Source organism: Oncorhynchus masou, chromosome 24, assembly GCF_036934945.1.
Source record: "Oncorhynchus masou masou isolate Uvic2021 chromosome 24, UVic_Omas_1.1, whole genome shotgun sequence".
NCBI lineage: Eukaryota > Metazoa > Chordata > Actinopteri > Salmoniformes > Salmonidae > Oncorhynchus > Oncorhynchus masou.
This window is the reverse complement of record NC_088235.1, coordinates 56569966-56587821: the sequence shown is the minus strand read 5'-3', so window position 1 is coordinate 56587821 and position 17856 is coordinate 56569966. Positions and strand designations below refer to the sequence as shown.

The 17856-nt window shown below is 42.4% G+C and overlaps 1 protein-coding gene across 4 annotated transcripts in view; it reads left to right on the top strand.

Moving 5' to 3' along the window:
• Positions 1-17856, top strand: part of LOC135512356 (tetratricopeptide repeat protein 27-like) — a 67507-nt gene that overhangs the window by 16620 nt on the left and 33031 nt on the right. For 2 of the 4 annotated variants that reach the window (XM_064934315.1, XM_064934312.1), the window contains 4 exons: positions 375-470; positions 9624-9746; positions 15167-15391; positions 16304-16400. In XM_064934315.1, the coding sequence (XP_064790387.1) occupies positions 375-470; positions 9624-9746; positions 15167-15217 (270 nt within the window). In that variant the 3' untranslated portion in view covers positions 15218-15391; positions 16304-16400. Of the gene's footprint in view, positions 1-374; positions 471-9623; positions 9747-15166; positions 15392-16050; positions 16138-16303; positions 16401-17856 lie in introns of those variants that run through there. The other 2 variants (XM_064934313.1, XM_064934314.1) reach the window with 2 other exon arrangements.

Sequence of the window (17856 nt, the reverse complement as noted above, 5' to 3'; positions counted from 1 at the left end):
TGAGACGATAACAATTGGATAGCAGTCAGCTGTGGCTCATTTGGCACAGCTGTGAGAGAATTATGTTTACTGTTTATGCCTTGTCTTCCTGGATGCCCTCAGCATGTGTTCATTGAGTACCTAACGTCCCCTTGCCATTGTAAAACCAGTCAATACAACAGCGATTGAGACAGAAGAAGGATCTAAACCAGGGTTGCCCACTCTGTCAATGCTTGTTTACACCTGCTTCACCCACATCTCAATCAATTAGTACATTACAATTTGCTCTTGACTTGCTCTACCAACTTTGCAGTTTAAATTCCTTTCATTTATTATTAGCACTTTGCCTGGATATGACTGTCTAGTTGATGTTGGTTGTCTCTCCTCTCTTCCAGACTATAGTGGATTACTTTGAGGAGAAGAGCTGTCCTGTGACTCAGCGTCTGAAACTCTTCTACTGCTGCCAGGCTCCTCCCAGGTGGGCTGTCCAGGTAACACCCCCCCATTAGACCGTCACCGCTGATTGGGTTTCTGATTTATGCTGATTGACTTTGAACTGATTTTGTTCCACTGTGAATGTTAACTTCCTGTTGAGGGCCGACTCACTGTAACTGAGGTACCACACAGCAATGTCTTTCATCAAAGCTTTGACTTATGACTTGACCCATTGTAAGTCATGGCCATGATTTAAAAATAAACATATGTGTCAGGTTTATATGAGTGATCCCTAAGTCAGGAGAAAAGGATGGGATCCATCCGCTGGGGGTGGGGGAGACTGTCTTTGAACACCTACACATTTGAACAGGGATGCTGGGCCTTGCTCCGGTGTTGTAACTGTGTCCTCTTGACCTCCTGCCCGAGGTCCACTAACGCCTTGTCCTCGGAGGAGTCTCATCCATCACCGCTGGTCATATGTGAGTAGGTAGTGCGTCAGAGCCCTGATCTAATCTGGACAATAAGACAATATATCTGTCAGGCTCAAGCTCTGTGTCAGCGCAGGCTGCTTTCAAGCCAAAGGCCACCTGATGGCCACCTCCACTCTAGGATGGCCACTAAAACAGTACACCTATGTCCTTCATCATCTACCAGACAGCTCCTCAGCGTAGGAGCTTCACCAACCAGGTAGTTTATATATGGTGATGCAAGTAACGCTCATCTGTTTTTCTCTGTGTATATATTCTGGGAGATGAAGAGTGAGTGAGTATTTTTGTTAGTCCATATTTGTAGCTTTCAGAAAGATGATTTGTCAACCGTGGATGCTTATTTTGTGTTGACTGTGCCATTCCTGGTACATAGTCAGTTCTTCTTCCTCTTACTAGAAATGACAGCGTCTGGCAGCTAAGGCGTTTTGAGCAGTGACATTTGCTTACATGTTCAGCTGGTTGGAAAGGTTTCCCCTTTTAATTAACTATTTGCTGTTGTCTAAAGCCAATGCTCCTCAATGCAATCAGTCAATACAATGTTTACCTAGGCAGAGTGGGAGACCCACAAACAGACATAAAGCGGGGGAGAGGGAGATTGACAGGGACTGCCCAACAGATGAGGGAGGAAGAGATATGGAGAGGGAGATTGACAGGGACTGCCCAACAGATGAGGGAGGAAGAGATATGGAGAGGGAGATTGACAGGGACTTCCCAACAGATGAGGGAGGAAGAGATATGGAGAGGGAGATTGACAGGGACTGCCCAACAGATGAGGGAGGAAGAGATATGGAGAGGGAGATAGACAGGGACTGCCCAACAGATGAGGGAGGAAGAGATATGGAGAGGGAGATTGACAGGGACTGCCCAACAGATGAGGGAGGAAGAGATATGGAGAGGGAGATTGACAGGGACTGCCCAACAGATGAGGGAGGAAGAGATATGGAGAGGGAGATTGACAGGGACTGCCCAACAGATGAGGGAGGAAGAGATATGGAGAGGGAGATTGACAGGGACTGCCCAACAGATGAGGGAGGAAGAGATATGGAGAGGGAGATTGACAGGGACTGCCCAACAGATGAGGGAGGAAGAGATATGGAGAGGGAGATTGACAGGGACTGCCCAACAGATGAGGGAGGAAGAGATATGGAGAGGGAGATTGACAGGGACTGCCCAACAGATGAGGGAGGAAGAGATATGGAGAGGGAGATTTGACAGGGACTGCCCAACAGATGAGGGAGGAAGAGATATGGAGAGGGAGATTGACAGGGACTGCCCAACAGATGAGGGAGGAAGAGATATGGAGAGGGAGATTGACAGGGACTGCCCAACAGATGAGGGAGGAAGAGATATGGAGAGGGAGATTGACAGGGACTGCCCAACAGATGAGGGAAGAAGAGATATGGAGAGGGAGATTTGACAGGGACTGCCCAACAGATGAGGGAGGAAGAGATATGGAGAGGGAGATTGAGAGGGACTGCCCAACAGATGAGGGAGGAAGAGATATGGAGAGGGAGATTGACAGGGACTGCCCAACAGATGAGGGAGGAAGAGATATGGAGAGGGAGATTGACAGGGACTGCCCAACAGATGAGGGAGGAAGAGATATGGAGAGGGAGATTGACAGGGACTGCCCAACAGATGAGGGAGGAAGAGATATGGAGAGGGAGATTGACAGGGACTGCCCAACAGATGAGGGAGTAAGAGATATGGAGAGGGAGATTGAGGGAGAGAGTGTAAAAGAGGATACATCGCCCAGGCTCCATGTAATAGCAGCAAACAGCAATAAAGCTGGAATTGAACGCACCCTTTTATTTCCGCCGGGGGAATTGAAAGTGCAAGCAAGGCAGAGAATCATGGGACTTTGATTGTGCATTTTCTCCTCAGCAATAGGCATGTAACTATGGCCATGCCTGCTCACAGAGGAGCTGTGTTGGGAGAGGAGGGACAGGGAGATAGATTCTGATATCCGATATTGTAGGTCAGGGTTTCCCAACTCTCGTTTGCTGTTCGCAGTGATTTTATCTGATCTCCCAAGTTTTCTGAGCAAAAAAAAACATTTTGTTTTATTGTCGAACATAATGTAAAAACACCAGCAAATCAGCTTCTGAGTGATTTTAATTTCGGAAATCTGTTCCAAAGTATTCCCACGCATAATAGAGAGATGTGATCGTCAGGGTGGAAAATTAACTTTTTGGTCCACTAGCCACTGTGGTAGGTAGATTAAAACATCTACCATGCCCCGGGCTCGTGAAGCGCTACTGGGAGCTAAATCGGAGCGGGCGAAAAGGCCGACGCTCCAGCCTTCTGGAAACTCACTCCAGTCAAATTAGGCACCCTCATACTTTGGCCTGTGTGCGTAGTGTCGTGTCTTTACTATCATTAAATTGAAGACTCAGTTTTATCAAAGATTCTCTGTAATTAGTATTACGCGATTAGTCTGATTAATCATGTAACAGCAATTAACTAGGAAGTTGGGGCACCAAGGAAAATATTCAGATTATTAATTTCCCAATATAACCTTTCAGATATTTTCATATCTGATCCATAGTGTTCTGATAAATTAATGATTTACTTTACCTCACATTAGTCTCATTCCAAACGTCGCAAATTGTTGGTTATCTGCACGAACCCAGTGTTCACTATGATTCACCCATACATAAATTGTCTTAAATCATTTATTTATTACTAAGTAAGTAATTCACAGAAATGCATAAACAAAACAAGAAAGTAAATATGATTACAAGAAATGATAGGACAATGTGCCCTAGTGGGCTAAACCAGCATCGCGGCTTGGTGGACACAACGGGGAGTATAGGTCAGCTGAGAAGTCACTACAGAGTTGATAATTATAACAATTGAAATGCTAATCCTTTTCACATGAACGCTCACTCATTCGGGAACAATTGCAATCAATATATATATTTACGCTCAGTCTGTCGTCTTGATTGCTGGTGAAAAGTTTGTTTCTTTTGTAGAATTGTCCGTCTCTCTCCCTCTCGCTCTCTCTCTCTCTCTGTTGTGGTTAGAGTGGATTGTTCAGAGTGACATTCCTTCATTCGTTATAGAATTTATGTTTCGGCGATTGTCGTTCATTCGTGTTCAATGATACCGAATTCCTAGCTGCAGACTAGTAATTAATATCAAAGACTTGTTCTTATTCTGTCGGTATCGATAGTCTAACAGTTTAAACACGTGGTATGGTTAAAAGATTCAGCAATTGGTCTGCAACCTCTGTACTCCCGTGATTGAGAGAAACATGGTCTGGTGATAATTTCTCAAAGTTTGGTGTATTTCGGAATTGCAGAAAAGGGCTGTCCCAGGATGCCTGACCCTAACTGGGCTCAGGGGCGGTCCTCTGATTTAGTTAAACTCAAAAGGGAATTGGAATTTCCTTCATTAAACGGTCCAAAATCACATTGTAAATTTGTGTAAACAGTATCATACTCACTCATTCATCTTATACAACAATTAGATGTAAACCTCATATCTGAGGCTATTATATAAACAGCATTATGGTAATGTGGCCACACAGTCTCCCATAAGCTTCCCCAAGTTGTAACAAACGGACCAGTTCGTAGCTGGATTCTTCACCGATCTTTTATACTTTCTCCGGAACATGAAATTTGTTCGGATCTTAAGTTCTGTGAGGTGGAAGAAACTCCCTTGTTCTCTATGAAAATAGAGACTCACTCTCTCTTATATTGTGTGGCCATGTGGCGGGGTCTTTTCCTCAGGAATTTATGGCCCCTCTCTGAACACAGCAGCCTAGTTGAAGGAGGAAAGGGGGAGGCAGGGAGGGGGATGGGGCTTGCTGTACCCAAAGAGGGTACGTCATGACAGTAGTTGATAAGGTTGAGTAAGTAAACAATTTGTCCACAAATCTACCCACATGTCTGCAAATAGTTTATGATAAGTGAATGCTATAATGCAGTTATTTTGTTAGATACTTTTCCCTCTTAGCTAAAATTGTTGGAAAAAATATGATTTTAGCTCTCGCAAGCCGTTCAGCCCGAACAATGGTATCCCTACTCTCCCTATCCCCCAGCAGTATTCAGATTTGGTTGATTAATTACCTCAGCTGGCCCTTAGCGCTGTCCGCCGCGAGTAAACAAACCCGCCCCAGTTACGTCTCTCTCCTTGCTCTTTAACTGTTTACTCTCGTGGGAATTGCTTATATGGATAGGGCTAAATTCAAATGTTTCTTACAGAAGACCTATAAAATACATATGCATAACCATGGTAGCAATTGAAAGGGAACAGTTTTGAGGGTTATGGGACAATTAGATGAGGAAACAATAGTTCAGCTGACACAAGACTGAATCCAAACATTACACTATTGATTTTGTGAATTTTACATTTATTGGCTGGGCAGGGATGCAGAGATTTACATTTTTAAGGCAGGCCTAAAGATTTTAAGGCAAAATAACCCTATCAAAATGAAAATCTCCTTAAGAGGTAATATGTCATGCATATTGGGTCAAAATGTATGGTAGCCTATTGTATAGATAATATAACGAAAATTAACATAACTTTTAAGAGAACAGATTTTTAGTTTGGAAATACTTTGCTACAATTGCACACTTGGCCAGCTACCCACCTCTGTCCTTTCTGTTAGCATGTGCGCATGGTACACCATCATTATTTCGGATAAGTGTCTTTTCAGACTTTTCACAATGATTCTTTAGTTGTGAACACTGTAAGTTTGATGTGAATGCCATAATGTAGTTATTTTGTTAAATCTCCCTATTAGCTAAACATAGTTTATTTTACACAATTGCTGTCGTGCTAGCTGTTCGGTCCAAACATGGCATTGAATCATGGGGATTTGTTACACTATGCAGATGTTGCCTCACTCTGAGGCACGTTTTGCTAGGCAACCCCCCTGGTACTTGCTACCAAATGTTTGTTCCAAGAAACTAAATAAATACTGCACTCTGACACACAAAATATCTTTGCTAGGTTCATGATAGTGTTAGATAAGGAAAGGAAAGTGAATTTCAGAATGTGATATAGTTTTATTGGGATTTGCAGCTGTTGTTGGTAAGTAATGAATCTGCTAGCTTCTGACGTAAATTAATCATCCTTTTTAAGGAGAGACTTGTACCAATTCATAACAACAGTCTCCCTCCTTTCCCAACCCCCCAGCAGTATTCAGATTTGGCTCGTTAATTACCTCAGCTGACCCTTAGTGCTGTCTGCCGCGGGTAAACAAACCCGCCCTAGTTACGTCTCGGCCATGCTCTTTAACCCTTTCACTCGCGGGAATTGGCCTATATGGATGGGGCTACATTTAAATGTTTCCTACATAAATAAATATGAAAATGCATAACCATGGTGGCAATTGAAAGGGAATAGTTTTGAGATTATGGGGAAATTATTAGACCTAGGGTGAGGACACAACAATTCACAAGACTGAATCCAAACATTACACTATTGCTTTTGTGAATTTTACATTTACTGTACTATTCGCTGCATTTATTGATAATGAAATCTGAAAATATTCTGGATACATTCAGTAACACGATAAGAATATTTCTGGAAAATGTACTGTAGGTGTAACATAAGACAAAAAAATGAACGTCTAGCTGTGCTGTCGAGGAACTAGATCAAGCACACTTGTAATTTTAGTTGGAACATAACCCTGCATCCCCGCCCTCACACAAACACTGTTTTTTTTTCGCTATCCAAAAACAGCCCATTGTAAATCACAGTCTGTGTCTGGTGGGCATCATTTGAAAGCCTGTTCTATAACAGATCGTCATTTTGGTGCTCATAGACAGGAGTCATGAGTGCATTCAGGTGTGTGTGCCGCGGCAAATGTTCTTCACAATAGATCCACAGCCTCATTCTGTTCAGAACAAGCAAGGGTATGATGCCATGGGCAGATTGGCCATCTGGCAATTCTGGAAAATACCAGAAGAGCCGGACCATATTTTATTGATGTGGGCTGATCGATGAAAATGTATGATAAAACAAAAAACATATACTGTGTATATATACCCTGAGTATACCGAACATTACGAACACCCCCCTGCCCAGAACAGGCTCAATTTGTTGGGGCATGGACTCTACAAGATGTTAAAAGCATTCCACAGGGATGCTGGCCCATGTTGACTCAAGTGCTTCCCACAGTTGTGGCAAGTTGGCTGTATGTCCTTTGGCTGGTGGACCATTCTTAATACACACGGGAAACTGTTGAGCGGGGAAAAACCCAGCAGCATTGCAGTTCTTGACACAAATCAAATCAAACTTTATTTGTCACATGCGCCGAATACAACAGGTGTAAACCTTACCGTGAAATTCTTACTTAACCAACAACAATGAAATTCTTACTTAATCAACCAACAATGCAATTCAAGAAAGAGTTTTAAAAAAGTTCAAGTTTAAAAAAAAGTTTTTAAAAAGTAACACAATAAAATAACAAGGCTATATTCAGGGGATAACCTATGTCCTCCCCTTCATCTACACTACACCAACACTTTCTCACTTTGAGTCAATATGCAAGCAGAGCTTTACCGTTCATTTATTTTTATTTTTTATATTACTTAAAAAACATAAGCATATGCATCATTAACCAATTGAAAAACAGTTTTGTAGCAATAAGTTTTGTTCAATAGGTTATAGGCCCAATACATTATCACTGCATATTGGCTATGCTTGAATTGCCCTGCCAATGTTCTTCTCAGACCATTTTGAAAATATATAAAGTATATGATCGCACCGGTAAAGGATCATTTATTCTATTACTTGTGAGCATAATAATTATATGATTATTTTTACTGGACTGATGCTGCATGCACGAATTCATGTTACTCTTATTACCAGAGAAAGTGAAATATTCCTCTATGAAAAAACACACACCGCTCATAACAACAACGCAAGCTTATCGAAACACTTTGCTATTCTCATTCATTGCAACTGTAGTTGAAGTAGGAAAAACACACATTTTATGGCTCATAAAAGTGTTGAACAAACTGTTGACACTGCTGAATAACAACTCAATCATGAACTCACTCGTAAAAACAGCAGCTCTTTGCTTTATTCGTTGAGTCTCTGGTCATGGTTTTAAGTTTTGAAATCTCACAGTATCAGCTTTGCTGTGCATTCAATGTTTCTTTTTAGTCTAAGGCTCGAGGAAACCATTCAGACATAGTGATCTGAGCTATCGGATTGGCCAGCGGTAGGCCTATACGACAGGAAAAGGAGGGCCGAGCACGCCCCCATTTTCATCGATGGGGCTGTAGTGGAGCAGGTTGAGAGATTCAAGATTCTTGGTGTCCACATCACCAACAAACTATCATGGCACAAACACACCAAGACAGTTGTGAAGGGGGCATGACAACACCTTTCCCCCTCAGGAGACTGAATAGATTTGGCATGGGTCCTCAGATCCAGTTCTACAGATGCACCATCAAGAGCACCCAACTGGTTGCATCACCACCTGGTATGGCAACTGCTCGGCCTCCGACCGCAAGGCGTTAGAGGGTAATGCGTAAGGCCCAGTACATCACTGGGACCGAGCTTCCTGCCATCCAGGACCTCTATACCAGGCGGTGTCAGAGGAAGGGCCTACAAATTTCCAAAGTCTCCGGCCACCATAGTCATTGACTGTTCTCTCTGCTACCGCACGGCAAGTGGTACCAGAGCGCCAAGTCTAGGTCCAAAAGGCTTCTTAACGTCTTCTACCCCAAGCCATAACACTGCTGACCAGCTAATCAAATGGCTACCCTGACTATTTGCATTGGGCAAATTTATGAATGTTCTAATAAGTTCAATACATTTAGTTCATTTCCTACTAAGTTCAAAAATGTTTGCTTCCACTGGGAAGCCAAAAAGTTCCCGAACTGGAGATTTAAAATGATGATTGAGGATCCTCCAATTATGGTTTGTCCACCCCAGCATTCGCCTTCGTACAGAACTACTTTCCAGCTGCACCCCAAAAGGATAGTTTGAAATGCGGCAATTAAGATTTGAATTTTGATTACTATGTATGCATAGGCTCTTGTTGTTTTAACGGAATAGCCTACAATGTTCTTTCAGCTTAGATTTACTCAGATTTACATACAACACAGTGTAGCCATAGCCTACATGCCTAGTGCTTACATTTTTGTGTATATATTCTTTATGTATTCATTCGGGTTCACAGTGCAGACCCAACCCTGTACCACCGTTATACACCTCACCTCACACCTTCTACTGGTGTGGTTGTTTAAAGGTTCAGTGCATTGAAAAACATGATTTTGCAGTGTTTTATATACTGTATTTCCACACTGAGGTTGGAGTAATACTGTGAAATTGTGAAAATGATGATGATGCCATTTTTGTGTAAGAGCTGAAATTTCAGCTTGTTTTGGTGGGATGGAGTTTTGGTCTGTCTGGTGACATCACCAGTTGGGAAATTTGTTAATAGACCAATAAGAAAGAGTTCCAAACCAAAGAGTTCCAAACCTTTCTGCCAATAACAGATAGTTTTCAGTTTTAACCTCCCCACTCAGACCACTCCCAGACAGTCCTAGCATAATTATTGCTTGAGAAATTGCTCTTTGCTAAGAAGCTATTTTTGTTTCCTTTTAACCAATTGTATTTAAAACCAATCACAAGAAGGTACTTAAATGTTACCCAGAAATGATTTGATATTGAGGCAAAAATGGCAGCATTGGACCTTCAAAACCTAGTTGTGCTATCCCATGTCTGAACAGCTCTCCTATCTCCCATCTCCAGAAGCAGCTGGCCAACCTGCTGACAGACCTGGGCTGCGCCAGCTCAGCCCTGCTAATCTACGAGAAGCTGGAGCTGTGGGAGGATGCTGTCATCTGCCTGGAGAGGATGGGCCAACATGGCAAGGTACAACACAGACATTATAACCACCAGAAAAACTGTGACTTCCCTTCTCAGGCGCATTTAATACTCATTGCGTTACACAACAGTCAAGTCAACAGTCAACATTCTTCGTACTAAACGTGGGCACCATCACCACACAAAACACTCGAGAGAAGCTCATCTTGCCCACACTGGAAGAACAGTGAATATCACCGCTCTTTCCATCTACCCTGTTACCTAACTATCTCGCTCTGCTCCCTACTCCCTCCTTCTCTCGCCCCCCCGTCTATCTGTCTGTCTTTAGTGCGCACCTGTTTATGCACTCATTTGTGTTCTCGGGCATTCCAGCTGTCAGACGAATCAGTCCCAGGGAGATCTGGCTCTGTGTCTCTGGCGTTATTATTAACCTGTCTGGCCCCCAGGGCCCCCCTGGGACTCACACACTCCCAGATAGACAGAAATATAGCATGTTTGGGTTGGATCACTCTCTGAGTCCCCCTATCCTTCAGTCAGTGTCCTCTTGGTGGCGCTGATTTGAACGTTCTCTTTTATCTCTTGATGGTGAAACAACAGGCTGTGGAAATACAGGTCACAAGGGTAGCCGGCAGAACCAATGGCATTGGTTTTAGACTGTTTTCCACAGAGGCAGATAGTAAAGAATCAAAGATGTGGACATATGGCAGCTGTTTGTTTTTGTTGGTCCTCCTTTTTGATAGCGGATCGTTTTCATTTTCTTTTCTTTTTTGCTGGAAAAGTCTCAATGTTTACACAGGTGTTTTTTGTTGTTGTTTTTTTTTCTTGCCCAACTTGCAAGGGCTCTCGGTCAGAATTGACTGAGGTAATGAAGCAGAGCAAGAATAAAGAGTCAGAGGTTAGGCAACCTCCTCTCTTGCACCTGTCAGACGATGTTCTGTCACGTCCTAGCAGAATGGTGGCGTGCCACACCAGGTAAAGGTCGAACTATTAGGATTTTTCAACGCCGATACTGATTTATTGGAGGACCAACAAAATATAAACAGTGGGGCAAAAACGTATTTAGTCAGCCACCAATTGTGCAAGTTCTCCCACTTAAAAAGATGAGAGGCCTGTAATGTTCATATGCAGTTAAAAAAAAATATGTAGTGTGTATTGATTTTAAGAAAGGCATTGATGTTTATGGTTAAGTACATTGGTGCAACGATTGTGCTTTTTTTCGCGAATGTGCTTTTGTTAAATCATTACCCATTTGGCAAAGTAGGCTGTGATTCGATGATAAGTTAACAGGCACCGCATTGATTATATGCAACGCTGGACAAACTACTTAAACTAGTAATATCATCAACCATGTGTAGTTAACTAGTGATTATGTTCGGATTGATTGTTTTTTGCAAGTTAAGTTTAATGCTAGCTAGCATCTTACCTTGGCTCCTTGCTGCACTCGCGTAACAGATGGTCAGCCTGCCACGCAGTCTCCTCGTGGATTGCAATGTAATCGGCTATAATCGACATCCAGAAATGCAGATGACCTATTGTTATGAAAACTTGAAACCGGCCCTAATTAATCGGCTATGCGGATTAATCGATCAACCTCTAACACCAGGCCAAGAAGAGAATCCTGTAACACTGTCCCCCATCTTGCTGTGGTTATGAAATGTGGTTCTGAAAGTCATTGATGAAACCAGTGCCAGATTTGTCACAAATGCTCTGAGGATGTTCTCCTGAACCGTTACGCAATGGACATCTGGTTAATTGTCAGTAAGATTCTCGCTGAAGTATTTTCTTTCCCCTTGTCCTTTTAGTGATCGACCTGTTTAAGTGACCTCTCAGCATGATTCACAGGGTTCTTTTTCATAAATTCTCTGTAATAGCTAATATCACCACATCAATCTCTCTGGATCAACAGGGCTTGGCTTGGACAGATTGAGCAGAAATGAGTATTCTACACACACGCATGCATGCCAGCACACACACATACCAGTGCTCCCTCCAGCTGACCCGTACTTAGCCGCTGCTCACAGTCCCAACCCTGAATGCGAGTCCTGCAGGCCATTGTGCTCCGTTAGTGAATTACAGCTGGTTTTGTCTTCCAATCTGATTACAGACGTGCATTCTGGTCAATATAATAAGTCCTCCACACTAAAACCATGCACTTTGGCCCCGGTCAGTACTCCATGTAACATGATAAAAAAGGCTAGACAATCCATTTGTCTGGAGAAGACTTGAGTGGATTTCAGCCGGTAGTCTCTTTGTACGAAACGTGCTGTTCCTGCTCTCGGTGTGTCTGAATGCATGCTGAATGTGATTGAGCCTGACCTGGCCGCACCCTGAGAAAAAAAAAGAATGTAACTAAAATAGAGAAACAGAGGAAATAGGAGAGAGGGAGACCTGCATTAAGTCGATTTCTGTTGAATTCGTATGGTAGCTCTTGAGTTTAGAATGTAATTGTTGTATTACAAGAGCCTTATGGATGAGCCATCTGTGTAAACCTTACATGGAAATAAATAAGAAGAAACATTGAACAACACGTATATGGTATAACCCAGGCCAAAATAGCCACATTTGAAATAAATGTATGGTATTGACAAATGTTTAAAGCACCTCTGTTTCACAAATGGGACAGTAAATCACATATGAATATCCCGGGACATGCCGTTCAGACAGAGAACCCATTTAGAGAGTATATGTTCGCGTACAGAACTCATGAATGTTGTTCAATTTCTAGAAATATTCCAAGCCTGATTGGATTCCCTTCGATGTGCTACCGCACCATGGAAAATTACTCTCCCCTTAACAAAATGTGTCATGGCCCCCATAGTAAGACAGGCCCCATTTATAAAAGCGACAGATAGAGCCAAAGGGTGCTTCCACTCTACCCTTAAGCAAGGGTCAGTGAGTTCAGAGAACTCCTTATGTGGTTTTCGAAGCACAATAAGGGTGTCTGTACTTGGAGGAGTACTGAATCCCTCCTTTTCTCTCCCTCTACCTCTCCTCGCTCTCTCTCTCTCTTATGGAGGAGCATGCTGGGGGTTCTAACTGGTGGGCCATTCTCCAAGTTTATTAAAATCCAATTCACAATCACCCTTTTTTTTCATTTTCCCCAGAAAATCGACTGAAATGCTTCTACTGAAAGTCATTCTCCAGTGAAATGCACATAGTCTGTCTGTCTTATTTCCTGGTGAGAGCGTGTCAAGTGTGCGTGGTCATAAGAGCGCTTTCTAATCAATTAGCCTAATTCTTAACCAGCAGTTGGCTGTAGGAGTGCCCAATTGATGTTGTGAATATAACCTTCCTAATATGATTTTTATCATGGTAATAAAATCTTGCCTGCCTTTCTGGGAAACAGTCCGACGTTTTCCCTCTTTCCTGGGTGTGCAGCACCCCTCCATATAACTGAATGGCGGTAACTATAGGATTCACTGCAGTACCGATGACTGAAACTGTTAAAAATATTTGTTAAAGGGATCAGGCTCTTCTGCCAGCAGAGGGGGTGTGGTCTGGAAAAGGCCATGGATGCCCACTTCTTTTTGACCAGCAGCACTAGTGTGCTGATGTGATGGCCCCTAAGGACGATATTGATATTTGAAGGGAAATCTAATAAATTTTCATTTTTAAATTGGGCTGTAAATTGTTGGCTTGCTCCCTCAGTAGAGGGGGGAAAAATGCTTTCTTTCTAATATAAATGAGCATGTCTTCGAAGATACGTTTTCCCTTGTTGTACTATATAGTATAGTGGGATCAGCGAAAATACAAATATGTGCAATAGATTGACCAATAGATAATAGTCTACAGCAATTTTCTGTCATCGGTAGAGTTGCTGGACTCACCTTACTTTTCTGTGGTGTTAATCCCCTTTTGTCAACCCAGTCTGTGATTTGCAGAGGTCCATGTCCATCTACTATTCAAGCTTATACCAAAAACACTTTTCGTCCAAACAAATAGTCCACTTTGCCAGCCATATTGTTTTTGCATTGTAATTCCATTTGTTGGAGGTTAGTTCAGGGTTTTGTGGTCTGATGAGTGGTGTGGAAGAGAGGGCTACGGTTACTCCATGAGGTAAAGGAATGCAATGAAAACCCAGAGTCCCTTGCGCCCAAAAGCACTCACCCTGAGCTGTGGGTAGATTGGGACGCTTCGACATGAACAGAGGCACTTCTCAAAGTGAAAGGAAGTGAAACCTGATTGTTATTCTACACTCTCCAAATCAGGGAGTACAGTACTCAAATCAGCTCTTTTGAGAGGTTCAGTGTCTGTTGGCTTGTTTCAACATCTTGATTGAGCTTCTTTTAACTTCTTGGCGCACCCATCGCTGAATTGCAGAGCTCCAAATTCAAATTAAATTACTGAAAATATTTTATTTTCGTGAAATCACAAGTGCAATATAGCAAAACACAGCTTAGCTTGTTGTTAATCCACCTGGCGTATCAGATTTCAAAAAAGCTTTTCGGCGAAAGCAAACCAAGCGTTTATGTAAGGACATCTCTCTCACCAGACAAACATTACAAACAGCTAGCAGCAAAGAAGATTGGTCACGAAAGTCAGAAAAGCAATAAAAATTAATCGCTTACCTTTGATGATCTTCGGATGTTTGCACTCACGAGACTCCCAGTTACAAAATAAATGTTTCTTTTGTTCCATAAAGATTATTTTTATATCCAAAATACATCCAATTGGTTGGCGCGTTATGTTCAGAGGCTTGAGCGGTCACGCCGGGGCAGACGAAAAGTCCAAATAGTATCCGTAAAGTTCGTAGAAACATGTCAAACGTTTTTTTATAATCAATCCTCAGGTTGTTTTTACAATAAATAATTGATAATATTTCAACCGGACCGTAGCTTTTTCAATAGGGGAGAGAGAGAAAATGTCTGCTCCACTCTGTTGGCGCATGCAAAACGCTGCTGGCACCCAGCTATGCACTGACACAATGTGATCTTTCTCGCTCATTTTTCAGAATAAAAGCCTGAAACTATGTATAAAGACTGTTCAGGCCACGTGGAAGCCATAGGAAAAGGAATCTGGTTGATATCCCTTTAAATGGAGGGAAGGCATGCAATGGAACAGGGAGCTTTCAAAATAGAAGGCACTTCTTCTTTGGATTTTCCTCAGGTTTTCGCCTGCAATATCAGTTCTGCTATACTCACAGACAATATTTTGACAGTTTTGGAAACTTTAAAGTGTTTTCTATCCTAATCTGACAATTATATGCATATTCTGGGCCTGAGAAATAGGCAGTTTCATTTGAGTAAGTTTTTCATCCAAACATCAAAATACTGCCCCTTACACTCAAGAGGTTAACCAATGAGTGTATTGCGGTATTCCCAGACCAAATCAAAGCCTGATCATTGTTAGCAGAGAGTGTTCAGTGTGCTGGCTCTGAGGGTCTTAAGGAGCAAAGATCTTTACCCCTCTCTCCCTGCCTCTCTCTCTCCTCCCTCTTCCTTCTGTTTCACTCCCTCCCTTTCTCCCAGGCAGAGGAGATCCTGCGTAGGGAGCTGGAGAAGGAGTCCCCCAGTCTGTAATGCTTGCTGGGGGACGTGCTGCTGGAGCACCAATACTACAACCAGGTCTGGGAGCTGTCGAACCATCGCAGCGTATGCGCCATGCGCTCCAAGGCCCTGCTGTACCTCTGGGCCAAGGACTTCCAGCAGTGTGTGGAGTGCTTCAAGAAGTCACTCCGCATCACCACCATGCAGGTAAACTATATGGCTAGCTTTGGGTAGGATATTTGAACAATTATTTGAGTCTCTGAAGTGGATTCTTGTCATGTCAGGACTACTCATAGGGTGGAACTCAACTACCTGACCTGCTGGTAACCTCCCTACAAGTGATATTTCCAAATTTTTTAACGAATCGATGGATTCAATCAATCATTCAATAGCACTTTAGAGAGTAGGTTGGCACCGTAAAGAGAAGAAATCAGGAGTCAGTTTCACCCAGGCCATAGCGGAACAGAGGAAAGGGAAATAATTTCCTGTTTTCCTTCACTCTTCTGCCCTTTGTCCATATTTAATTCAGCAGGTCAGACAGCAATAGGATGTTTTAATTTAGTTTGTTTTGCCATAATGACATTCCCCCCTCCATTTTTCAAGGAGTTGTTGAAGTATTGCCAAGGAGATATGAGAGCCCTTGTAAACGATCACTCTGGCCATTCTTTGGAGAATGAAGATAAACAGAATATAGGGGAATATACTGTACATGCCAGTCTCCCAACTTCCTTTGATATGAGCAATAAGATTTTGTGGTGAGAGGGGAAAGACACTCGAGTGTGGCTCAGATATCAGAGCTGGGGGGGAAACGAGGGTGAGAGAGCGAGAGGAACAGAAAGGAAAATAGACGGGGAAGAGGGAAAGAGTCCGAGGGACTGACACCACAGCTGATTTGCATAGATGGGTCCTGCCCGTCAGTTGCAGAGCGGGACCTGCCACTCCCCCCGTGACAGGTGGGCTTTCCTCCAAAGCAAACATACATGCACAGGAGGGACGCAACATGAGCCAACATGGCGTGTGGTAGGCTCAGCACGTTTTTACAGTGGATCAAGGGGGAGAGTTACAGTAACAGTTTATGATTCCTAAACACTGCTCACTGTGTTTGTCTTGTTTCTACAGCTTGGTGGTTCACCCTGGGCTGTGCCTACTTTGCCCTGGAGGGCTATGAGGGAGCTGCCAGGGCCTTACAGACGTGTGTGTGGGACTGGAGCCAAATGTAAGTACATACTATATTACTACAACGCCTTCCTCCCAATGTCAGGCCTTACATCACCACATACAGTGCCTTCAGAAAGTATTCATACCCCTTGACATTCCACATTTTGTTGTTACAGCCTGAATTAAAAATGGATTAAATATATTTTTTCCTCCACACACACTGCCCCATAATGACAGTGAAAACATGTTTTTAGAAATGTTGGCAAATGAACTGCAGAAATATCTCATTTGCATATGTATTCACACCAATGACTCAACACTTTGTCGGAGCCCCTTTGGCAGCGATTACAGCTGTGAGTCTTTCTGGGTAAGACTCTAAGAGCTTTCCACACCTGGAGTCTACAACATTTGCCCATTTATTATTTTTTTAATTCTTCAAGCTCTGTCAAATCAGTTGTTGATCATTGCTAGACAGCCATTTCAGGTCTTGCCATAGATTGTCAGGTAGATTTAAGTCAAAACGTTAACTCGGCCTTTCAGGAACATTCACTGTCTTGGTAAACAATTCCTATGTAGATTTGACCTTGTGTTTTAGGTCATTTTCCTGCTGAAAGATGAATTATTATTCTCCCAGTATCTGGTGGAAAGCAGACTGAACCAGGTTTTCCTCTAGCATTTTGCCTTTGCTTAGCTCCATTCCGTTTCTTTTTCATCCTGAAAAACTTCCCACTATGCTTGAAAATATGGAGAGTGGTACTCAGTAATATGTTGTATTGGATTTGCCCCAAACATAACACTTTGTATTCAGGACAAAAAGTTACTTGCTTTACCACAGTTTTTGCAGTATTACTTTAGTGCCTTGTTGCAAACTGGATGCATGTTTTGGAATATTTTTATTCTGTGTATCAATCCTTCTTTTCCCTCTGTCAATTAGGTTAGTATTGTGGAGTAACTACAATGTTGTTGATCCATCCTTAGTTTTGTCCCATCACAGCCATTAAACTCTGTAACTGTTTTAAAGTCACTATTGGCCTCATGGTGAAATCCTTGAGCGGTTTCCTTCCTCTCCGGCAACTGAGTTAGGAAGGACGCCTGTATCCTTGTAGTTACTGGGTGTATTAATACACCATCTAACGTGTAATTAACAACTTGATAATGCTCAAATGGATGTTCCATGTCTGTTTTTTTGTGTTTTTTTACCAACTACCAATAGGTGCCCTTTGTGAAGCATTGTAAAATCTCCCTGGTCTTTGTCGTTGAATCTGTGTTTGAAATTCTTGACTGGTTGACTTTACAGTTAATTGTATGTATGGGGTACAGAGATGGTGTCATCGTTAAAAAAACATGTTAAACACTATAATTGCACACCGAGTGAGTCCATGCAACTTATTATGTGACTTGTTAATCATATTTTTCCTCCTGAACTTATTTAGACTTGCCATAACAAACAGGTTGAATACTTATTGACTCAAGATGTTTCAGCTTTTCATTTTTTATTCATTTGTAAACATTTC